General features: G+C 34.1%; 1 protein-coding gene across 1 annotated transcript in view; it reads left to right on the top strand.

Annotated features, from left to right (window-relative positions):
- Window positions 1-15,134, top strand: part of Ten-a (Teneurin-a transmembrane protein) — a 37,377-nt gene extending 22,243 nt beyond the window's left edge. The window contains 11 exon segments of the mRNA XM_077440500.1: window positions 90-116; window positions 7,275-7,394; window positions 7,511-7,922; window positions 8,708-9,369; window positions 9,447-9,682; window positions 9,776-10,528; window positions 10,608-11,011; window positions 11,091-12,979; window positions 13,063-13,216; window positions 13,337-13,691; window positions 13,765-15,134. Coding sequence (XP_077296626.1) covers window positions 90-116; window positions 7,275-7,394; window positions 7,511-7,922; window positions 8,708-9,369; window positions 9,447-9,682; window positions 9,776-10,528; window positions 10,608-11,011; window positions 11,091-12,979; window positions 13,063-13,216; window positions 13,337-13,691; window positions 13,765-14,780 — 6,028 coding nt within the window. The 3' untranslated portion in view covers window positions 14,781-15,134.
- Window positions 15,135-27,035: the final 11,901 nt, after the last annotated feature.

Below are 27,035 nucleotides of genomic sequence, written 5' to 3'. Positions count from 1 at the left end.
AGCCTGCCGCCCCTCCGTAGCTATCTGTGTAGTAATTATCTGTCCTGTGTTTCTGTGTCCCCGTGCCGCCGTGTGTCCGCCACTCCTAGCGAGTTCTGGAATTCCTTTACACCGTGGTAAGTCGCCGTCTACCCCCGTGCCCGTTACGACATCTCTCTGTTTTTTGTAATCGTCTCTTTTTTATTTATATTTCTGTGTTGCTCTCAGTTTTTTTCTTTCGTTTGTTTTGACGGCCCACCCCCCGTCGGCCGCCGCTTGTTAAAACAGCTTCGTCTCCCTTCCTCCGTTTATTATATCATTATTATTCAATGTACTACTTTTTACAACTTTGATTTGTTCAGTTTCCATTTTTCGTTTTTATTTCCATATTATTTTTTATTTTCTGTATGTGTATGTAAAAGTATGTGTATGTCTCGCATTAGTTTTATTATACGTAATTCTTTAATTGTTCGTCACCTCACACGTACACAACACAACAGGACCGTGCTGAACGCGCGCGCGCCTTGCGCTTACTTTGCGCTCCAACACGCCGCGCTCTGCTTCAAAGCGCCGCGCGTTGCGCTTACTTTGACAGATAACAACGCACTCTGCGTTACCTTGCGCTCGGCACGATCCTGCCGCACTCATCTGACTTGTTCTTCATTGTCTGTATCGCCCCCATCTTATTTGTTTGTCTTGTCCACGTGCTTGAGCCGCCCCTCCCGCCCACGCACAGGTACACGTACATACACACAAACACAAACACGCACACACATATACGCCGTCCAATATTGGGACATATTCACAAAAAAAAAAACGACGTGCCGGCTTCTAGAGAACGTCCATCTTTATATTTATATATATATATATGTTATTATACATCGGTGATGAGAGTACGGTGTTTATTCGTTGACCCTGATCCTATTGTCTGCGTCTCATTGTTTATCTGTCACCCGTCCCTTACCAACCACCACCCCCTATTACCCCACCTTGTCCACCCTACGACCGACCCCTTTTGTGTTGATTTCCTCCTCGTCCAGACCCCCGTTCGCCCGAAGTTCACCCCCTCGGTCCTGGCCACATTCTAAAGACAACTCACAGATTTTCCGGGAAGTTGCCGCAACTATTTCGTCGAGATGACTTTTCACAAATAGCTGTATAGTAGAGACACACCGTTAAATGTGAAAATCACCGTTCGTTTGTTCGTGCCGCGTTAATTAATTGGCGTAGTTGAGTCACCTGGGCGAATACAATGATTTTTGGAATGAAAAGAAAAATCTGCGAATATTAAATTATGCCCAAAATTTCAAATCTATTGATTGCACTTTCAACGCCATAATATTTTTATTTATAAACTGTGTATTATTGTGTAATGTAAAATACTGTGATATAATATAATATATTTGAGGCACGCATTATATTTTTTCCTTTGATATTTTTAATAAATATGCAATATTAAAAATATATTTCGTGCCCGATTTTATTATTTCATTTTTAGTTATAGTGTTGCTCAATATTATTTTGTACATTAACTAGTCTTAAACCATATTATGAATATATAATATAAGAGCTTTGTAAATACTACATGCTTTTTGAATATATTTATATACATATATATGTTTACACGAAAACAGTGGTAATAAATTCACTCTGTGAATAATTTAACCTGCAATGTTCGCATGTTACTTTCTATGTTTGTTTGATTGACTTAGGAAAGCGTCTTTATTGTTTTATAGTTTCAATTTAAATCCCGCTTAAATTTTAGTCTTTACCGAATAACGACACGACGAACATCAAATGCGGACACGAAGGACCAAATTAACAAGACTTTATGGTTGGATTCTTTGGGCCGTGGCTGGTGTTTAATTAAGTCGCCCTATGTTGCTTTGCGTTTAGACGAATCCACTTTGAGCATGTTCACGTGGCAGATCCGATCAGACGAGGGCTGGTCATGGTATTTGACACCTGAGTGCGGTGGTGATCTCTCTCATTATCGTGTCAAATGTCACCCTCAAATTGAATTTCTCTGCTTTGCCAGCTCCTTTCACACCGGGTGGTTGGTTGGTCCTGTCGCTCTCTCTCCCTCGGAGAAAACAAGAGTGCAGACTGGCCCTTTCGTCTCAAAGGACGATAGAGGCAATCAAAGGGCGGATTTAGACGTCGTTTGCAGATATTAGCTAAATCATTTTTAGAAACGATTACGCCACCCTTCAGAGGCCAAAGGGTTGCTAAAATTCTGGCTGCGACGAATTCACCTCTTGTGTCGTGGCTATGCTTTCGAAATTTCGACCTATCAACGTCTACGTCTCGCTCTATTATACAGTTAATTTACTGCCGAAGTGTTAATATTTGGTGTTGATTCAAGCAATTATCTGTTCCAAATCATGAACATATTTATCTATTCAACTTTGCACTTTATTCATCTTCCTTCAAATGTGACGACAATTTTTATTTACAGCAGTTTTTATTTACAGCAAATCTACTTAGCCCATTTCTAATTAAATAACCAATTTATTCTATGTAGCATATCTCATACCATAATTGCCAATTATCTAGATCGTTTATTTATAATACTAAAGCTTATCAAATTTACTTACATGTATGTACAATAAAAAGAAAAAGATTATCACCAATAACTTAATTTAGCCCATTGTTACAAAAAAAAGTAAACTATTTACATGTATTAGAACCTGCTTGCAGAAATACAATATATGTATATTTCCTATGTAGGTTTTAGATCTTTATTTATGGTACTAAAGCTGATCAAATTGACTTACATGTATCATAAAAAGAAAAAGATTGCCAACAAAAACTTCATTTAGCCCTTTTTTACAAAGAAAAGTAAACTACTTACATTTATTAGAACCTGTTTGCACAAATTCATTATATATTTACTATGTAGGTTTTAGATCTGTCAATCTATACTGAAGCATATTATTTATTTTTAACCATTTTAGTTATTTGTGCAAATTTCAATATGCCGTCTTCGATATTCAGAAAATTAGACTACTTAAAAGTACATATTATACATATATGTATACTTCATTTCTAGTGTTAATATTATCTTCCTTACTGCAATTAGTCAATATGTACATATGTCAAAATTTCATATTTTTTAAATAAAATGTACCTATGTACTTAAATTCACAATAATTGAATACTATTTCAAAAATTATTCAAATAATTTGTATTGAATCTAATAAAAATCACGTAAAGACTATAATTTGGAGTTAGAACATATTTTACTAACTATAAATGAGGAGTCCTCGTTGCATCATTCATCATATTTCTACAGACAGATTTGGGTAGGTTATCTCGTTGTGATGAAACTTTATCTTCGAGATTGTCTCTCCCTGTTGTTTGTAACTTGCAAACAGCAAATTTATCAGAAGGTGTTCCTCATGTTCCTCAAAGTCTACCATTAACTTCTAGCGTTGATTTAAATAGTTCGAAAATAGCACAACTTGTATCAGTCCATCAGTTACCAAACTGTCAGCCATGTCGTAAACTCGGCGAGATAGTGGTTTCCGCTTGAAGTTTAATTTATAGTCACGCTTCATTTTCCGCGATGCGGTTTTTCGTCAATTTTGCACATTACATTTTCAGTGCATTTAATTTAAACATGTAATTCAATTCGAACGGCCCGGAGCGTTCCAAACCCCACCCCCCCACATACACGTGTGACAGGTTGTTTAATATCTAATTAAGACGCAAATTGGCTGTCGGGGGGGGAAAAATTGGCGTGTTTGCGCAAAAACACGAGATTTCACCGAGTCAGGCAGTCGTGAGCTGTTTGAACTTGTTGGAAGTTTCCGAGACACAGATCAAAGGACCCAGCGGGTAGTGGCTTGTAATTTTCCCTCAACAGGGCGACGAGCCGCTTTAAACAGTGACTCAATTAACAGGAACAGGCGGACCTGTTTCCAGAGACAATTTTATCAACTAGGAGAGTCAAAGCTTTCATTATAAATAACATAACAACGTGATGTGAAGTTCAACAGATCTACATACATATGTATTTTGTTCATCCAAAGTATTTTCAAATTAATTATGGTACTAAATAGTTTATTTTATATAATGAATAGGTCAAATTATATGTTAGCACAACGAATGAAATTAGAATACTTTTTATAGATTGAAAATAGTTTTCAAATATACTTTTATACACCTGAAGGAGACAGCTTTTTTGCTAGCAATGATGTGAGTGCGAAACTTTAATATCTAACCCGGTGATTAAATATACATAATTTGCTTGGAATAGTTAGAGAAGCATGTATTTGAAAGCATAAACAAGATTATACATGTATTATGGGTTTGGTGCAAACGATTGACAAGCGCCGGACAGACTGAACCACAGATTAACTGGATGGCTGCTTTAAACGCAATTCTCGACTTCACGAATGATAGATTGCACATCAGATGACGAGTAACCTTTCGATGTGCACAGATGCAATTATTAAAATGTTAATTATTAAAATTGAGTTGGATCTTTCTGGCGAGTTTAATAAGGCAAAATTCGGAACTAAAGTATCAGAAGCACAGGACATATACAGGGTAGGTATGTCGAGACTTCGAGTAGATTTCGCTTAGTGTAAGTGCGAGCAGTGCGCACGCATAAGGTACACGTGTCGTTAATCTGTGGTTCAGTCTATCTGGCGCTTGTCGATCGTTTGCACCGCATCGATGTATTATATGTAAGTTCAAAGCCAGGCAATGACTTGGTAAATGGATAAAATAACTGCTCGGATGATTTCGAAGATGTAAAAAATTAAGGAAAGGCGAATAGGCTTCAAAAAAAAAATAAAACCCAAGAGATAAAAGGCAAAAATGGCATTAGAGAACTTTCATCCAAATTTCGGAGAATACATCCACAATTTGACTTTCCTAAACTTAAAAATATCCAAACAATTTTCTTTCAAATCAAATTTAATAGGGATTTAATATAATAACTCCGACTATATCGTTCAAATGTATTTAACACTAAAATCTTTACTAATATTAACGTAGTGTGATTACTATAATCCGAAATAGCATGAAGGAACATTTAATATTATAATTGTTATACTAAAATTAAGAAAGTAATAAATTGTGCATGTTTTAATGATTAGTAGTACATCGAGGGCATGGTATTCCTTTGAAATTCCTTTTGATTTTTCTGAAATTAATGAGATATTAAAGTGCTATTAGAGTCTAATGATAATATGTAGTATTTACTTTATGTTCACAATATATACAACATAATTTAAGAAATCTTTCATGATAACATTATGTAATTTCTCATTATTTTCAGACTTGATATTGTATACACAGTGAAACTTCATTTCAAATATATCATATATTTTACAAAAATATTATTTAATTTAAATAATGATTTTTTATACCGTTAACGTTTCACTTTATATACATACTTACATGTATACAATTATATAACCATTTTTATATGTATTATGTACCCAACAATTCCTAACCGATTAGTTTTTAGACTTAAAATATAATTGCATATTATTTTTACTTAAAATTCTGCATATATTCTTAAATTTACACAATTTATTGCAGTAAAGGTCTACATACAAATGTAAAGCTTTAGAGTAACAAATAAAAAAAAGCCAGCATTGAATTTCACTCTAGACTATTTTATTAAAATTTATGTAAATTACTACTATGTTCGTCGCATAAAATTTTACTTTTTAATATTTACAGGATTATTTCTTATGGTTACATCGATCGATATTGCATGTCATGTGTACGTATAATATATTAATATACGTTTAAACTTTGTTGTCAATATTGTAAAGCTTAAACTTAATTGATTAAGTTGACTCTTTATGAATATGCACATTTATATAGTCTTTGTTTAATTGTATAATGTTGGTATGCTTCATGTGTATTTGTTGTAATTGTAATTAATTTTTTATTGATACAATAATTTCCCACGTTGTAAATTTGGCTAGTGAAAGTGCAAGCAAGATATATTTCACATACTATAAAATTCGATAGTGTTACTTTTAGAACGTCTAATTCTCACGTCATGAAATTTGATGTGAAATTTTTAATCAAACCAAACGTAGAGCTTCTGTAATTTTGCACAAATTTTCCAAAAGTCTATTGAATGAACTTTTGCATCCATATACAAGCGTCAGATTTATATTATGGTATTGGGAAAACTATCCATACCAATATTCTCCGCAAATGACTCAACTATGATTTCTGTAGGTTTATCCAAGTATATAAAAACAATTCTTTTTATACTTCGATAAGTAATTTTAAACATCGCTGCAATTTTAGCTATGATTGTAATAATAGTCACAATTAATTTTAGCTGAAAAGGAAGACAATGCATCAAAAAGCCTCAACTCTTACTTGACGAACATATAGCAATTAGCACAATATAAAAAAATCAAAAACTGTTTTAATGCATATTATTGTATACATGTATTTCTTGAAATATAAGATCATATTATATATATATATATATATATATATATATATATATATATATATATATATATATATATATATGTGTGTGTATATATGTATGTATGTATGTATGTATATATATATATATATATATATATATATATATATATATATATATATATATATATATTCTCTGCTTTAACCTTTACTGCAAGATATAAAAGTTTATGCATGTTATTTTTATTTATTTATGCCGATGGTTATGTCATAATATTCCGGAGTACTTTTTACCATAAGTATTTCTTTTTTATGTCTCAACAGTGTGTACAATAAAGTTTTAACAGTTTTGAGCTTCCTCTGCAAGGGCAATGTGATGCAACACAGTGGCGGATTTGCATCGTGTCGCACTTTGTTGCATGGCATTGTTCATGTGAAAATGTCTCATATTTTAAGTATAAATTTATTTTGTAGTGGTGAAACATAAAAAAGAAACAGCTTTTTATATTATTACTTCATCATTTATTGTCATTGAAAATATATTTTTACTTTTTATTTGAAAAATTTGAGTTCATAGATTTTATGTATTCCCTAACATTTAGGTTTTAATGAATTTTAGAATAATTTATTTGTCATATTACTTATTTCAAAGTATGATATTTTCTTTCGATTATTTTTCATAAGATTTATTAAATATGCTAAGATTTATTAAAATACTGATTAATGGATTTTCTTTTATTGTATTCTGATCAATACTTCTGTTTCCAAAATCATAACTTAACTCAAATCGACAAATAAAAATGTTTCATCTTCCGAGTTTTTAGAATCAAAGTAATTTGACATTCGTCAACAAACACAATAATCAATTAATTGGGTTTTAGCCGAGTCTCAGTGATAAGAGGACAAGTTTTAACACCGCAAGGTCTTGGAGTTGTTGGCATCAGAGTCGCCGTTGAACGTGATAATAGATTCGGTTTTACTCTTACCCGACAAGATGGATGGTATGAATTTATTTTTTTGAAAATTTATCATTACATTCTAGATCATTGTTGCATTTATCACTGCCCTTCACGGAAAATGACAATTACATGAAACCATTTAACCATTTGTAATATAGGTTTGACGTACTCGTCAACGGAGGCGGAGCAGTCACACTGCAATTCCAAAGATCACCATTTCAACCATTATTCAGAACCGTATTCGTTCCGTGGAATCAAATCGTTGTATTGCCTCCTGTTTATATGCTGCTCAGCACTGAAAATGAACAAACTGATATTGGGTATAGTATTATTTTAATCGGTGACTGAAATATCAATATTTCAATACATTCATTGTTATACTTTTATTAAAGATTGGCTAATCAAAACGGGTTGGGCTTTCCTGGATTATCATCGTCTATTTTCTCTCGTGGTGCTGAGCCATGTCTGGCGCATGATCACGAATTGCTTTCGCCCAAAATTGCCGGTACTTGGGCACCACATACAGTAGGTGGTCAACCGGGAAGGAGTTTGATCTTTGCTGAAACACAGGTTATTTTCTTTTTCTTATTGAACCAACTTCAACCAGTTCAACGACTAATTGAATGTGTTACATTGTTAAAATGAGTGACATTTCTAAAAGTTCATTTGCTCTTAATTATTAATTGATTATCATACGTACATAGATATAAAATAACCTAGATAAGCCATTACGTACACTTTTGGTCGGAGATGTTGTCGCCACCAACTGAGAGGTGCGGGGGGTTTAACTAGCGGGGAAGTGGTGAAAAAAAAGGTCGACGCAGTGGTCGTCAGTGGTCAGCAACCAGTTTATGTACATATGTACATGCACTGAAGCTATATTTTATTTATAACTTTATTTTATTGGACACTCCGCGTGACAGTAAACCAAACTAATAAAGCCATATTAAGAAAAAAATATTTAGCTATACACACTATATTAAAATACAAATGTATGTTACTATAATAAAATCATCATTAACTATTACAATATTTAAACATTAATAACTTCCACAAGGATCAATTTTAAAGCTGACACTTTAATATTTAGTTCATTGTTTGTAGTTTTAAACTTAATGTCGATTTCTGAATTTCCTTCAGTGCCAACAAGATATACGCGTGCAGGGCGTATCTATGTATTCTATATCTATGCATACATATACATATATGTACATAAATCATTTTTCATTATTTATATACATATGTATACAATGTTTCATCTCTTATGGTTGTATATCTATTTATGGAGTCTCCAACTCAGTACATAAACATTAGATGCTATGTATGTGCTTAACTGACAAATAAAATTTTCACAGATTGTTCAAGAGTCGATTCCAATTCCTGGGTCAGATCTATATTTGATGTACCAATCATCCCAAGCTGCTGGCTACTTAAGTACTGTGCACATGAAACTGACCCATGATAGCATTCCACCGACATTAACTCACGTCCACATCCGTGTCGAAATCGAAGGTTCTTTGCATGTGAAAACATACGAAGCTGATCCCGATCTTACTCACACGTTTGCTTGGAACAAACGAAACGTATATAAACAGAAAGTATATGGTGTGGCTCAAGCGAAAATATCCATTGGCTATCAACACAATAACTGCAAAGAGCCTGTTTGGGAGACACAAACTGCAACTTTGCAAGGTTGCGATGTAGACATTTCAGACATCGGCGGCTGGGGTTTAGACATCCATCATCACTATAACTTCCATGAAGGAATCTTGCAGAAAGGAGATGGATCGACTTTACATTTGAAACAGTATCCCAGAACCGTGCAGGTTGTGATGGGTACAGGACTTAGAAGACCATTGTCGTGTCTTGACCACTGCAACGGAAAAGCCAAAGACGCAAATCTTTTAACCCCCGTTGCTCTCACTTCTGGTCCAGACGGAAGCTTATACGTAGGCGATTTTAATCTTGTAAGGAGAATAACACCTCAAGGAATGGTTCACACTGTATTACAATTATCGTATGTATCCTTAAACTTTATTCTAAACGAAATCCTCTTAGATAGTATGTAATAAACTATATCATTTAAATTTTTAGGGCCACTCAAGTGTCTTATCAGTACTATCTGTGCGTATCTCCAGCTGATGGTCATCTGTACGTATCTGATCCCGAAAAGCATCAAATTTTAAGAGTACTATCTTTGGATGCCGTGAATGATCCTGTCATTAATGTAGAACCGGTTGTTGGAAATGGAGAACGTTGTATACCTGGTGATGAGACTAATTGTGGTGATGAATTTCCAGCTATACACGCCAAACTATCTCATCCTAAAGGTATTTTGCATTGTATCCACATGTACATATGTACATGTATTGATCATTGGTTTTTATATGTGATAATTTAATGATTATATTTTTTTATTATAGGATTAGCAATAGCTGCTGATAAGACTATGTATATTGCTGATGGTACTAACATAAGAGCGGTTGATCCGAAAGGTATCATACACACTATTGTAGGACATCATGGTCATCACAATCATTGGAGTCCAGCACCGTGTATTGGAGCTATTCCTGCACACCAAGCACAGCTTCAATGGCCTACTGGATTGTCATTATCTCCTCTGGATGGTTCATTACATTTTATCGATGATAGACTCGTATTGAAACTGACTCCAGATATGAAGGTGAAAGTTGTAGCTGGAACGCCACTGCATTGCCGATCAAATGCAAATGGTGAGAATGAAAAATGCGATGATAAGACTGAACCCAAGAACTTGACTTTGCCATTGGAAAGCAAAGCTAGTAACGTTTTGGGTACCGTACTTTCAATATCGTTCGCTCCTACTGGAGAGTTATACATCGCCGAGGCCGACTCAAGACGAGCAAATCTGATCAAATGCTTAGACACAGCTGGAAAAATTACACTGTTTGCTGGAAAGCAACAGGAAAAGATCAAAGATTTCATATGTGAATGCAATTCTAGCTCGTCGACAACAAGCAACCCTCAATCACACGGTAGCTCTGAGCAATTGCCGATAAACTGTCCTTGTTTATCAAATACGTTCGTTGAAGAACCAACAAGCAATGCCGAAACTTTACTCTCCTCCAACGCGAAATTCCAAACAATATCGGCTCTCTCAGTATCGCCTGATGGAGTTTTAAATGTTGCCGATCAAGGTAATATTTATTTTTATATTTTTACAAAAAAAAACCTCTCACATGGGAAAATTATAAAATTATATTATTTATCTTACAGGATCTTTACACATCCTCGCCTTGAAACATTATCTTCCAAGTCATGATGAGAGTGGAGAGTTCCACATTCCGTATCCGCCCACTTCAGAAATATATGTATTTAATCGCTATGGTCAACACGTTGCAACCAAAGATTTAGCATCTGCGAAAACTAGATATTCCTTCTTGTACTCTAAAAATACTAGTTTTGGAAAGTTGTCTACGGTTACTGATGCCTCCGGAAATAAGATACAATTTCTACGTGACTACAGCAATTTAGTTAGTTCAATTGAAAACACTCAGGATCATAAATCAGAGCTTAAAATGTCTGGTGTCGGTTTTCTAACGAAGCTTACTGAAAAGGGAAGATCTGAAATAGAACTCGATTACGATAGTAATTCTGGATTACTCAACAGTAAATCAGGAGTGAGTATTTACTACAATTTTGTCTTTTTACATTATGCAATGATTGAATTGCTGTAATTAAACTTTATTGTCTTTTCAGGGCGGTGAAACCTTCATATATGAATATGACGACTTGGGTAGAGTCACCACTCTCATCGTGCCGACTGGAGAAGTCATCAATATCGCATCAGAATTGAGCAAAAACAACGGACTTTTAGTTGAAATATCTAATCCAGTAAAAGCTATCATTGTAAACGATAAACAACACAAATCTGAACTCCTTATGCAAGGTCAAAATTCAAAGATTCTCAGCATCGAAAATGAAGAGGAGCGTATTGAGGCTGCCATTCACTCCAACGATACCCTCTCTGTGATCACTCCATGGGGAGGAAAATTAGAAAGTGCCGCACTCGCCAAACATCCACTTTTAGAAGCCGCTTTGCCTGTGGAAGCTGAAATGCTACGCATGTGGTCTCACCAGACGACTACATTCGGTGACAACATGGTCAATACTATGTCATCTGTATACAGCCTCGTTGGCGATGTTAGAAATCCTCAACAGACTCTCAATAGAGAAATATGGGTCAACAATTCCAAGATTTTAGCCATAGAATTCGATCAGTTCACCAGCAAGGAGACGTTTTATGATCGCGATCATCAACCATTATTAGTTATCACTTTCGATCCAGCTGGCTTACCACAATCGTTCGTACCATTCGGTGGAGCAGCGCCAGTTAATATATCGTATGATAGATTCAACAGAATTGATGGCTGGAAATGGGGTAGATCTGAAGAAAAGTATAGTTATGATCGGCATGGACTATTATCGGAAATAAGTTGCGCCGGTGGAGGTTCCAAAATTATTTCTTACAATGACTGGAACTTAATTTCAAAGATTACTCTGACAAGTCAAAGAAGATTTTCATTTTTGTATGATGATGATGGTGGATTGAGGCATGTAACTTTACCAACTGGCACGAAGCATTCGTTCAGTGTTCAACCGTCACTTGGATTTTTGCGAGTAACATACACGCCTCCAGGGTCGTCAAGGTCATATTTACAGCACTATTCACATTCAGGAGCTTTGCTGCAGACTGTATACCCTGGAGATGGAGCTCGTATCGTATATAGATATCATGGATCAGGCCGATTGGCGGAAATTGTGCATGGGGATGGACGCACAGAAATAAGATATTCCAAACCAACAGGTATGCCAAGTGAAGTTCTTCATTCTGAACGAGATATGGATTATCGTTGGGAGTATCAATACACTGGTGGACTTTTGACCGAAGAGAGAATAGATTTCGGTGCAAAGACTGGTCTAAGCAATGCCAAATTTACTTACGAATACGATACAAATTACAGATTAACATCGATTCAGGGTCGTATTGGAGGACAATTACTACCATTACTCACTCTTGGATACAGTTCAAAGACAGGAGCATTAGATCAGCTCGGTCAATTCAAAATATCTAAGCCTTCACCAAATGAAATCAAATTTTCTGACGGCACTGCTTTATTCACTCGCACAGTCAATGAACAATTGTTGGAGACGCAAATAACCCTCACTATTCACCGGTTGGAAGTGTTTAGAATGGAATTTGTATACGACAACTTGGGTAAAATATTAGAAAGTCAAACATTTACTAGAAATATGGCCGTCAATATGTACGTCAACGTTAAGAATTACACTTGGGACAGTGACGGACAATTGATAAGAGTCGAAAGTCAAGAGCCGTGGGGATTCAAATATGATGACAACGGTAACATGTTGAGCTTAACATACAAAGGAAACATCATCCCAATGGAGTACAACGCAATGGATAGAATAGTCAAATTCGGAGATGGTCAATATCGTTACGATAATCGGGGATCAGTTGTGCAAAATACTAGGGAAGAACGATTCCAATACAACACTAAGGGACTCCTTGTTAGAGCTACCAAAAGAGGTCGTTTTGATGTTCGGTATTATTACGATCATCTTGACAGGTAATAATTAGTAAATATAATATATAAACTATTATGTTTCAGTTTCTGTTTCATGTATTTAATAAATTGATTTTTACTCGTAGATTGGCTACAAGAAAAGACAATTTTGGAAATATCACACAATTCTTTTACAACAATCAAGACAGGCCTCACGAAGTTAACCAAATATACTCACCTAGAGATGGCAAACTTATGACTCTTGTTTATGATGATCGTGGACATTTAATATTCGCCCAGGTAATCAAATTTATTTCAATGTTAACTTTAATATTTTTCCACAATTTTATAATAATACATGTGTAATTTCAAATTATATAAAAGTCAGCATACTTATGTGGTAAATTTGGTATTTTTTAGATGTATCGGCACAAGTATTACTTTGCGACTGATCAGTGCGGAACACCGAACATGATTTTCAATCAGTATGGTGAAGGTATCAGAGAAATAATGAGATCACCGTATGGCCACATCGTTTACGACTCTCATCCTTACATGTATTTACCAATCGACTTCTGTGGTGGATTGTTAGACAGAGTCACAGCTTTGGTTCATATGCCTAATGGTAAAGTATATGATCCATTGATAGGACAGTATCTGTCTCCAGTGTGGGAAAATATAGTTGAAAGAATAGCAAATCCGACACAGATGCATTTATACCGAATCAATGGAAACGATCCGATCAATTTAAAACTTATGAGGAAGAAACCAACAGGTACTTTCTTCTTACTTCAATAAGCTTTTTAATATGGACATTTAAATGACTATATGTTCGTATTTTATTTCAGATCACTTGAGTTGGCTCTCACGACTTGGATACAATCTTAAAAGTCTGGCCCCACAACTTTTCCCCGATGACTTACCCGGTGGTTCTGTTTTGCCACCAATCACTAGACAACCGACGATTTGGGGAAGTTATAAGGATGCCTGGTCCCTCCAACTACCATCGCTTTTATCTAATTTACCGGCTATAAATGTTGAATCGGGTTTCGTTTCATTTTTGTCACTGAGAAAGATGTCAGATGCAAAGTCCCTATCGGCTCCCCCTAGATCAGCACTCAAAACAAACGTCATGGATTTAGTGCCCAAGAAAATCGGTGCAGCTTCTGATCCTCCTTTCGGAAAAGGCATTTTAGTATCTCGTAATCCACATGGACAAGCCATCGTATCCAGCGTGCCTGCTGCCAATGCCATATACCGAGATGTTTACACATCTGTTTTCAATAGATCAAGTATGTTACCATTCACATTTGTGGTTCATAGCGCCCAGCAGGATGCTTTTTACTTTGTAAAAGAAGAAACCTGGAGGGCCTCTGAAGATAAACAGCAGTTGAAACGGATGCAGGGTCAAGTCAACACGACTTTCCATGAAATCCCCAAAGAAAATGGCAGTGGAAATAATTATTTAGATGTCAAAATTCATGGATCAAATGCGGTAATTAATTTGAGGTATGGAACAACTGCAGAAAAAGAAAAGCAACGTCTGCTTCACCACGCCAGGTTGACTGCAGTACGTAAAGCTTGGCACAGAGAGAAAGAGTTCGTGCGTAATGGATTCTCCGGTAGTATTGAATGGTCCACTTCCGAAATTGACGAAATTCAAAAGCAAGGATTCGCTTCTAATTATGAAGGTGAATATGTGCACGACATTCAGACGTATCCTGAACTTGCTGAAGATCCATTCAACATTCAATTCATTAAGAAGCAACCGGACAAGTCAAAAAGAAGAAGAAGGAAAAGACAGAGCAAGGACAGAGAAAAATCTCTCCCATTTGAAATAAACGAAATTGAATCTGACTGCTAGTCGTAAATACGAATTTCATAATCATAATGATATGAAACATTTACTACTCGCTACTTATCAAAAGACTACAGTTTAAAGATTATTTTTGAAAAAAAGACAATTTTCTTTTTCTACTGAATATGAAAAAAAAAAAACCAAAGTATATTTGTGTATTCAAGATGCCAAAATTGTGCGAGAAGAGTGTGTGAATGTCTGTGTATGAAATATATTTGTGATTAATTAAAATATATAGTGAGTTTAAATAAAATGTATTATTTTAAACTTGTAAATAATTTAAAAACAATCATGTGATGAAAAAACTTACTTTTATTATCAAAATGAATTTCATCTTCAATGAACCAGTGGTTTTCTCTATAAAAAAAAAACTATGTATCGAATTACAATTTTTCTTTATAAATAAAGTATTAATGGAATTTATGTTTAACAGCAAAGCTTTAAATTTTTACGGATAAGTAGCTAGAGATGTCAACAAATCAATTGCTTATACATATGGTACCAGCATCCATGTGGTAAAACAGTTTCTTTTACATTTTTATTCAATAGTAGGTGTCATATTTGTAATATAAAGATTACAACTTCATTATCAAATCCTTTATTTATTATTAAAAAAAAATGACAGACATGAATTATATAAATGTTTTCTAAAAGAGAAATTATATATTTCTGAGTAAGAAATAAAATTATTTTAATATTAGAAATTAAGCAAGAACTTATTAAGAAGCTTCTAATTGGAGATGAAAATGCCAAATAAAGACTTTTTAAGTTTCGTATATCGTGTATGATATTATTTTTTATTTATTTCTGTATGAAATTATATTGACTTAGTTTGTTAAGAATTTAATGTATATTTGCCTATAAATGTATATATATAATATATATCACATAAGTATCTACTTTCTTTTATAATTTTCATTTCGAGAAAGCCACTGTATTATAAATATGAATTTAAAGAGATGAATCTTGTAGATAGCATTGTCAGAATATATTGATATTAAATGGACTGATTTATTGTACTAATTATTAACAAATGTGCGTACCAACTTTTTTTATTTTTTTTATACTCATCCATCGCCCAATCGTATAATTATTATACTTGTAGTTTACTAATTGTGCCCACGGATATGAATCTATAACAATGGAACGTCATACATATTTAGCCGAAGAAGCAGAATAATAATCGCATTATTTGAGAATCACGTGTAATCAATTTTTGTAAACATCACGCTTCCAGTCCCAAATTGTAATGTTAAAAAATTCTCTATTTTATGAGAATTTATTCCTGTCAATTTAAAAAATATACCTACAAAAAAATCGAGCTCGTGTGAACGTACATACAAACGTATTGTCGCACAATTTTTCATATTTAATATTTTTGATACACATTTCAAAGCGCATTTTATCGTTTGATCATCCTTTGAATATATATACATTCATATATAAATATATATATATATATATATATATATATATATATATATATATATATATATATATATATGCATCCACGTGTCTGCAATTTTAAGTTTTCACTAAGATGGTTAAATGTGAGATAATAAAATAGCTTTTCATGTGTGTGTATAACTGTTTTCATTTGTAACCGTTGTAACTTAGAACCATTGCAAACTTTTTTTTCGGTTGATGTTTATCATGTAACTTATTAATGCATATTTCGGTGTTTAAAAAAATATTATCAAACATAATTCACTGTAACACTTGTATGGAAAAACTGTTATGTATGGAATATGTACATGTTTTTAATTTTTAAAATGAATGTGTTGTACTCTACATTACTATTAAACTTATATGTTTATATGGAAAAATATTGTTATAATCAAAAGTGTATATTTGATTAAATGTATAAATATTATTTATTTAAAATCGGTGTTATCATATTCATATATATACGTGTTTTTTGTAATCAAACATGTGACTCTCTGTACCCCCTGAATGTATTACCAAAATACTTATTCAACAAAATGAATTCAATCAACATCTGAAGTTGCACAAATCAAGTCATAATATTCATTTTCGCAGTGGAGAAAAATCACATAATCGACATATATGTAATTTAATATGTTACAATGTCTTTGAATAAAGTAAAACAAATAAAAATAGGGTTGGTGTCATTAATACGAAATTTAAAGTATTAAAACTAACCGCAGTTGTATTTTATATTTTGGTAATACAATCATTAATGTTTACTCTAATTTTAATAGTAATCCTCTAACCAAACGGCAGACTTTTGCACAATAGTGCAATTTTTTTCCCTCGAAATTCACTTAATTCAAGTTTTCCATATATGTTTTATGAAAGCTTGAATTTAGAATTGTTTATTTTTTGTTATTGAATAATTGAATATTTTTTTCTCATTTCATTAATGCAAATTCATTACTAAATTGTACTGAAAATTTCTTTGAAACTAAATAGGAATATTATGATTGGTGCTTCTAACATTTACCATCTGCCTCCACAATCATCTTTCTGTTCCGAGTCAAAAACTTACTGAAATGCAATTGCATATACACACGTGTATTGTCGCCAGTTTGTATTTAATGTTGAATCATTTGTTCAATGCTTGTATTTAATATTGGAATCGACAATATCAACATCTCACTATCTCATTCAATTCCATTTAAGTTTGGCTTTTACTCACTTTTGCGGAGCCAAAGTAAATTGATCTTGCCTTACGAAATTCTATAATTTGTAAAATCATTATGGGTTATATTCATTTGAATTTCTGCCATCCAAAATATATTGTAAGTATAACTAGGTTTGGTCTAAGCTGTCCAATTTCATTGTCATCATAACATATTATAGAGAATAAATTAAGTGTTTTAAATATATATAATATATATATACATATATATTAATAAATTAAATTTGTTTTTTATACTTTGTTTTATTTTACACAATCAATATTTTTTAATTATCAAAAAAAAAACTGTACAACACATATGTATATGGGATCCATGAATGTGTGCGGGAGGATATTCAAAGTCAAAGTCTTTACGCAACTCGTTTAATGTATTCGCTTCGGGCTCGACCAGCGAGTGACGCCAGGCCTGCCAACTTAAAATATTCTCATACATACCAATCCCACATGTATATCAGTGGCATCGTTAAAGGTGGTGTCATCTGGTGTGGTAAAATAATTGTGTCTCCCCCCCCCCTCCCCCCCATCAACTTTCCCATAGAATTTCTTTGATTCCTTTCCTTGACAAGTGTATCCTTTACATGATTTGCTAGAATATTTAAAAACTCATTCTGAGTTTCTGGTGAACGATAAGATGTAGTTGATTGAAGTGCACTTGTGTTCAGCTTTAATCTTATTAGGTTAATCTTATTTCAGCACTGGATCATATTTAGAAAGCATCTTAACCATCTCAAGAAAGTTTCCTTTTTTAATGAACCTTCATCTTTCCTTGTGACCACGAAACGCTAGATTTTGCTTGGCAAGAAACAATGTGATACCAAGCAGCCTGCGCAAAATATCCCTCCACTTTTTCTTCTCCATATTCATCAAAGCAATACATTTGGCATCAATTGTTTTGTTCAATCTAAATCCTGTGGCCAATGTTTTCCATTTTTCAAAACAACGTACATATATGCTCCTGAGATTTATCGTGATTACTTATGTTTGGGTTAAGTCTCCACCATGTCTGAAACCCAGCCACAAAACTGGATATGGTATTTATAAATTTAACAGCAAAGAGTCAACAGCAAAAGCAATATAATTTCTCGCTGATGGTTGAGTAAATCATCCATCATCATTATTAATTGTTACAACTTACGAGAGAGAAGCGCCAAAAGAGAAGTTCACACGTTGTTTCTGGATTGCGTCTCCATCTGATTGAATCAGCTAACCTTCTTACCTTTAGGTACATACTATAGGACGGGTTAAAGGTTTTGACGTTAAAGGGTTAAAGGTTTCCCTATGGAAACTCAGTTGAGTTTGAAAGAGGATCGTTTATTTTTGTTCAACTGTTACAATGGTTATTGTATGTACGAAGAGGTTGAGCTTCGGAGAAGTGAGCTGGTTGAACTCCAGAGATTCACTCTGGTGTTGGGAGCTGGTGCGTCGTTTTATATACGTTCTGGCTTGAAGCGTGCCGCGTGCAGATGCTTTGTCTTCGTTCCCAATACACGTGTGTTAGAGACACGTGTTGACCTGTTTTCGAGGCACGTGTCTTCGATACACGTGTGGTTTATAGCTACGGGGTCAGCGCCAGGACGTCGTTCATTTAAGAATGCGGGCATGTGCCACGTGTAAACGACTTTTCAGACATGTGTCGCGGTTGCCTGATGACATTACTGTTGGGTTTCGTTCGTTTTACGATCGAGCGATGAACTCTTTCTTCTGGAATGGTCGAAGGGGACGTTGCCCTTGCGTTATGTATGTTTGTACACGAGCGACGATGATCGGTGTGAAATGTATGAGATTACAGGTTTTGATTCGTAATAGCACAAGTCGTGCTAGATTCCTACAATACATATACTGATTTCTCAGGAATTGGAACAAAAGCCAATTATCGCTCATATTTTATGCTATATATAGCTGCACCAGACGGATTACGCGGCAGCTATATAAATACAGAAAGCTGTATATATATGCAGAAATTGCAATGAGGCGTGTAGCCGCTCAAAGACCGTCATACAACGAATATGTCGAATTGGCGTTTTTCAATTTGAACAATTTGGTGTCACCCCAAAAATGGTGTCACCAGGTACAGACCACCCCGCACGAGCCTAGCAACGCTACTGCATATATAAACATTTCGAGATTTATATAATTAGTAACTCGCTAAGGTGAAAAATAAAAACACATTATTTATTTAAGCTTGCAGCTATTGTCTACAATTTACCCAAAGTATTTTATAAAAAAATGTTCAACTGTTGATAAAAATTACTCATTATTAAGCATAGAATTGAGAGATTTATAATCAGAGGCTACGAAGGCTTTAAAATAATAGTAAAATAACCTTTAGATTTTAACCCTTTGTGTCCCAGTGGTGCCGTGGAAGAACCACAACTTCATTATTTTTTTCCTAGTGTCCCAATGGTTGCATTTCGACACCACTTTGATTTTAGCGTTACCAGAGACATTTAGCGTTGGTGGAAAATATTTATTCTTTCGTTCAAGAACGAAGTTGTCGTTAGTTGACTTTTGACTTTCGGCAAGAGCGTAAGTGAATATCGCGGTTAAGAAAAACACTAATAATTACTTTATTATCAAAGATGACAGGTATGTTACTATGTATTTTTATACTTCTATATTAGTGTCAACTAAATGGTACAAATAAATACATATATCTCGCACATTTTATAACTAATTCATAGCTTTAAAATGGTGGTCCCACAGTGGGACCACTAGTACACTTGTCATTTTTTTTTTACTTTTTGTTCTTTTACTCTATTATTATCTCTATTTTGACGGCATGTTTATCAAATATTTATATCAGATAAACTTCAATGGTCATTTATTGAATTTGAGAATCCTTGTGTGAATGACCTTTTGGCAGAAATACCGTCTGATTGTGAATCCTTGGCATCTGATGGACTTAGATAGGTGATTCCACTATTTTGGAGGATAGGGGTGACGACCGGCACGAGCAGCATGATGAAGATGACGAAATTTGAGAAAACGAAGATGAATTTCCACTAAATTCGATACGTGGTGAGCAACGAATTATATGGGGAAGAGGTGCTCGGAATAATATCCAAAATAAATTTGTTTTCATTGTGGCCACAAATTGAGCAATTATATTGAATCACCCACTGATGTGTTTCTTCACATTTTTCACTATACAATTTGTACGCTATACAAAAAAAAATTGATAACCAGAAGACTCTTCAAACGAATATGGCAGAAATGAAGCAATTAATAGGGATTAATATATTAATGGGACTATGTCTTAGTGATAAAAATAATTGTTTTAAGCTATTCCACAAATAATTTAAAGAAGCCAGTGGCCCAGTTCCACTGTGGAACCACCATTTTTCTATGTTATTATAAATAAAAAAAATTTTGAATTCAAATTTTTATCTTTATTTTATTCCTATGAACCCATAAATCCCAGAAAATATGTTAAAATACGTCAAAAAAAGGTTGGGCCACAAAGGGTTAACTGTTGATCTGTCATCAATTTACTAAAAAAAATTACTACTCACACGAAAACAATGTGAAACGTAAAGGAGGTATGTAAAAATACACATTACATTACCTATTGTTTACGCACGAACTCAACCATGTATGTATGTACATATGTAAAATGTAAGAACTCCAGCGTTTCCTTTATCTGGACACGTACGGGCCCAGTGAATAATCTGGCGTGTATATTGTTTATGCACGCATTCAATTACATACATATTATATGTAGGTTCAGACTTCATCTCACATATTCTCACGTTACAATAGCAATATATGTAATATGAGTAATATGGAAAGAGTATTATGTATGCATTATTATTATTGAATTCGACATTGTATTGGAATCGTTTTCTGATAACAAAATTAGAACAATACTACGTGTTGAACGCAGTATTCTAAATACAACTACTGAACTGACTCATAAAAGCAGATTTTAAACCATCAACACATGTACATATGTATGTATGTAGTTCAGTAGTAGCGTATAATATTATCAACTGGGCTCAACCACTGGCCTTGTGTTGCTGGCCAGATATATGTAGTATACATGTTCGTAACTCCAGGTCAATCGTTTCCTATCAGAGTGTACCAATTTATCTGATTCCATTATTGAAACGGTTCCAAACTACATAATTGGCAACCCACCCTCATTTATCACCATTATTTGAACATAATTTAAAATTTATAACAATGTTATAAATTTATATAAAGTATAGTTGTACAAAATTGGCCATACATGTCGCTTTGGGGCAAATCCCGTAATGACACTGTAGACATATAGAACAGCTTGTACATCCCGAATCGAGGTCGATGATCGCATTTATTTCTCAGGGACAATTTGACTCACTCAATAAAAATAGCATTGAGCCCATAGGAACCCCCGAGATCATATTATCATCATACAGCTACGCACCAAACAACATCAAGCCCGTAAGAATCCCCGAGAGCATGATATCATTAGCCAAGCTATGCATTGCAAATGGTGATCGGAAAAATGAACTCGAGATAGTTGCATTCTCGAGACATCCAAACTCTCATAGATGTTTTAGGAGAACTGACGCAATAGAATTCCATAAAAAAGCGACAAGGGGTATTTGGATGTTATCTGAGTTGTTTTTTTGTGTGGAATTCTATTGCGTAAGTTCTTTTTGAGCGCCTTTGAAAATTATGACTTCTCGAAACTGCGCTACTATTCAATGCAATTTAGTGCATCTTTCCGGGAACCATTGCAAATACATTGCGAATACATTGTATCTGCATTGTATCAGCTGTACACCCAGGCAAAATATATTCATCTTATAGCGGAACGAAGATATATGTACATACATATATTGAAGAATAATCTTGTAGAAATACATAAAGTACAATTTGTACTATCACAAAACGAGGTCGATGATCTCACATATTTCCCCCATAGAACTCATCGCGAACTCAGTATAATTACATAATCGCGTCCTGTACGAATACGTAAAGTCAACCTTGGCCGAAATACCTTTGTTTGAACTAGAGCAAAGACACCATCAACTCGCTCCAGATACGCAATCACGAGTACATGGAAACCCCCGGAGACAACGATCTCACTAAGGATAGCCTCGACCCCGTTAGAATCTTCCAGAATATGATCTCACCAGCCAATCTACGTGTAGCAAAATCAACTAGTATAAGAACCAGCGCATCATCCCCAGATGCCAGTGAGCTTCAAGTGCTTAATCTGGTCACTCCTCCGAAGCAACTATCTCCTTCGCCGTACATACAAACACACCCGTATTAACTAAGCAATAAAGATCCTCTTCCAAACACACGCGTGTTTCTATAGACCAGGACACGGTCAACATACCACCTATTCCACATCCTATAGTCTAGCACAGTGGTTCTTAACGGGGGCGCCAGCGCCCCCTTGTGGGCGTTTTAAAGGTCTGGGGGGGCGTTTTTAAATTTTTAACATTTGGGGGGCGTTACACGATACAGAAGTAAGATGGCTATCGAAATGAAATTGTTTAAAAATATTTTATGCACTGTGGCGGCTCGCTATACGACATGGTCGAGCTTGGTCACCTTCCTGCGAGTGGGGGCCAACTCGGCTGGGTTCGGAGAGCGGCTACTCACTCTGCCTTTAGCTGTCATAAATAAAACACGTGCATTAACATGCCAGTCGTCTCATTCGTTCATCCCCTATAGCACTATTTGATATATTCGGAAAGATAAATGAAAATCTCCTGAAGCTTCAAGGAAGCAATATCAGCCTTATTAAAGCCAAAGGCGTTATACTGAGCTTTATCAACAAACTCAAATTATTTAAAAATAATATTCGTCGGCGTGAATTTCATCTATTTTCTTCTTTACAATAATTAAAAGAAGATATGCTCAAAGATTCTGATTTGGAAACATACTGTAGCCACATTGACGCCCTTATCGAAGATATGTATGATAATACGATTCAAAGACTTGTATGAACTTTTAATACCAGATTGGATAATTAATCCATTTTTATCAGATGTAGAAAGTGTCAGTCAAAATTTAAAAGAGCAGCTTTTTGGGTCCGTCTTCGCCATCGATACCCTCTTCTGTGGAAAAAGGTAAAATTACCCATCGTAGCATTTCCTTCATCATATTTAGTAGAAAAGGAGATTTGAGACTGTATTTAACTAAACTTGAAGTTGACTGCGCTATTACGAAAATAGCGCAGTCACATGAGGCTCAAGGATCTCATTTTTTTTTTTTTTTTTTTAATAAAAAATTTACTTTTAAAATTGAAATAACATTATAATGTATGTAATGTTAATATGACATAAACGGCAATTAATACATAATGTTTATAAAAATAATCATGTTTTTTATTTGTTTTTCTTATAATTTTTTATTTGTAAAGAAAATCATTGCATGAAATACATACATAGAAAATAGAGTAATTTTTTGTGGGGGGGGGGGGGGGGCGCTGGATAATTTTACTGTGGTAAAGGGGGCGATTCTCTCAATATGGTTAAGAAACACTGGTCTAGCAGGAGTCTAGATATGAAATGAGTTCATAAAGCCCCGGTTCGTTCCTTGTCTTCGCTTATTTCCCCATTTGATAGAACCACACATTCCGTTCTATCTGTTGGATCTTTTTGAGAGTCATGGATGCCATTATTATTAAATATTAAAAAAAAACGCACGTCACTGTCACACCCAAAAAAAAATTAAAAATTGGTCGAATTTTTGGGTGTGACCAGTTTTTTCGTGACCAATTTTCGGGTGTGACCAGTTTTAGTGTGACGGGTGATCACGTGTGACCGATCTAGAGCGACCGGTTGTCCTGTGACTGGTTCACATATGACTAGTAGTCCGTTTACCCAAAACTCATATATGTATACTGGCAGCACAGTAAAACCGGCTGGTAAATTTTAGGCTTGGCAACACTGGATATTCGATTTTATTGTTGACAATACTTGTCAATTGTCATGAGTGGGGACGGAGCTATTGTTGTAGACGGCGACTCAGATGACAGCGATGAACCGGTCATCTGTACAGAACCATCACCATCATATATTGGGTTCATAACTTACATAAAACCCGAACAACTGGCCGAGAAAACGAGAGAAACAGAACCGATTTACCTATCAACGAACTCTCCAGAACAGGACGATTGCGTTATACTTGACGAATCTCCGAAACAGCCGCAACTCGAACTCCTCAAGCCGCTGTTTGCTATCGACAAACCTTTGGGTATCGAGAACAAAGGCAAAAGACGCGACACAAGTCCTCAAGACTACCCTTGCTCGCACTGTACTAAAATATTCTACGACAGAGAGCAGTTGCAGTTACACGAATTGAAGCTGTACAAAAAAAAGGCTCGACGCCAGATGATACAAGCAAAGAAGTACGAATGTGGAATTTGCAACGAACTCTTGGAGAACGCGTCCGTATTAGAATGGCACATTGCTGAATGTTCTGGAAAATCAACTGCTAATTCCGATGTCAATTTAAGACCCATTACACGGAAAAGAAAGGCAAAACAATAATGTTTATAATTTCTTTATCACTACTTATATTGTGCTGGAATGATGTATATATATATATATATATATATATATATATATATATATATATATATATATATATATATATATATATATATATATATATATATATATATATATATATATATATATATGTATTTGAAGTTTTTTTTAATTTATCTATGTACGCCATAACAATAGATAAAGTTTTTTAATCAAACAAAACATAAAATATATAATGTGATATTTTGAAATTAACTACTTATATAAAAACACTTTCAAATTAGTGGTCTAATTCAAATCAGCTTCATTATTATTTTCTTCGTACTTACCTGATTATAGCAGAAGACTTCACTGTCGAGTATTTTCTAAATGTACTAGGTTTTAAAATTAAGTTTCTGCTCCATTTTAATATACTTTTTTTTTTTTTTTTGAAGATTTTACCCTAACTCATTTTAATGGTTTACCACTAGTTTAAAAGAAATCATTTTACTTTATGTATTAATTATTTTTTTTTATTTTGTCAGCATTTTATATAAAAATTCGAATTAACCAAAGTTTTGAAATTATTCTAAGGATATTTTAAGTATATTATATATTAATTGTTTAAAATTCAGCACATGGAGACTGAATATGCCCAATGTAACAAAATGTATATGATACGTGTTTTATTCGAATTAATTAAAGCGAATCTGTGAATATTTTATAAGAAAAACATTTTTTTCACTATTTTAAAAAAAATGTATATGTACATATCTCACATTTTATGCTAATAGATATAGAATTGCTTTACTTTCCAAAAATCGAAACTTGAATAAAATTTTATTTTAACTAAGATGTAAGCTAATCTCAAATGTAAAATTTTATTTTATTATTATATACATAAACACAAATATTTATATACATATTGGATATATGTATGACATATTGTATACATATTTGTTTTTATCATTTTACAAATGTAAAATTATTAAGTTTTTTTTCTCAAACATGTATGTCGATATTTGATTATTTTTTTTATTCTTTAATAAACAATATATACATAAATGAAAATCTGACTATTTTTATTACCATTAATTTTATTACATACCTCTTATACAGTTCACATGGTTTTCGTGTAAGTGGTAATTTTTTATTAATCAGCCAAATTACAAGACTTAACTGTGACTGATGAATGTTGGGAAATCTTTTTTTTTTCAGAAAAGTTTGTACATACATATATTTAATATTGCGATTCTGTGTGTCTGTGTAAGATAACGCTCGCCGCAGTATAATATATTAACCAGCAGCGTGGTCTAGTGGTGAATGTTGAATTATTTCGTACTTGATGTTACGAGTTCGATTCCCCGCTAAGTCTCGTTATTGGCCAGACCTTGATTTGTCTAAGTCGATCGTTTCTTATCAGAATTTGCCAATTTTTCTGATTTTCATTGAAACGATTCCTGTAAAATTGGCGTTTCCTTCCCAATTTTCTGTTGCGAACCTTTGGTTATTGTTGTATCTTAGGTTTCGCCATATTGCTCACCATAGATGTCTCTGTGGTTGTTTATCGAATATAAAATTCGTATTGTTACATTAAAGTTATTCATCGTTATTTATCGTATTAATACGATGTTTGTAATATATGTATACTGACCATGGAGGATATGGTTGAAAGATTGAATGAGTTTTACATCAATAGTGTGAATGATATAGTTAATTCAATACAAACAAGGCATAATAGTGTGAATGATGATATTAATTTGGGTTTAAATAAGTTTGAAAGGTTTAAATTAGTGGAAATGGGGGGATTAAATGGTGTATTGAAGGGCATGAAATCAGTTTCTAGTATGGATGGATTGACTCTAGATATTTTAATCAACACTTGGGACATGGTTGGACCTCAGTTACTGAAATTAATAAATGAATCGTTAGAAGTGGGATCCGTCCCGGATGCATGGAAGGTGTCTACTATTGTACCGGTACCAAAGGTTACTGGCACACATAAAGCCAGTGAAATGAGGCCCATCAATATGTTACCAATTGTTGAGAAGATGCTGGAGGAAATCGTTATGATTCAATTGAAAGAGTTCATTAGTATAAATGATTGTTTGGTTGTGGAACAGTCTG

This window comes from Arctopsyche grandis, chromosome 11, assembly GCF_051622035.1.
Source record: "Arctopsyche grandis isolate Sample6627 chromosome 11, ASM5162203v2, whole genome shotgun sequence".
In the NCBI taxonomy this organism is placed as follows: domain Eukaryota; kingdom Metazoa; phylum Arthropoda; class Insecta; order Trichoptera; family Hydropsychidae; genus Arctopsyche; species Arctopsyche grandis.
Note: the sequence above shows the minus strand (reverse complement) of the source record. Positions and strands in the feature narration are given on the sequence as shown.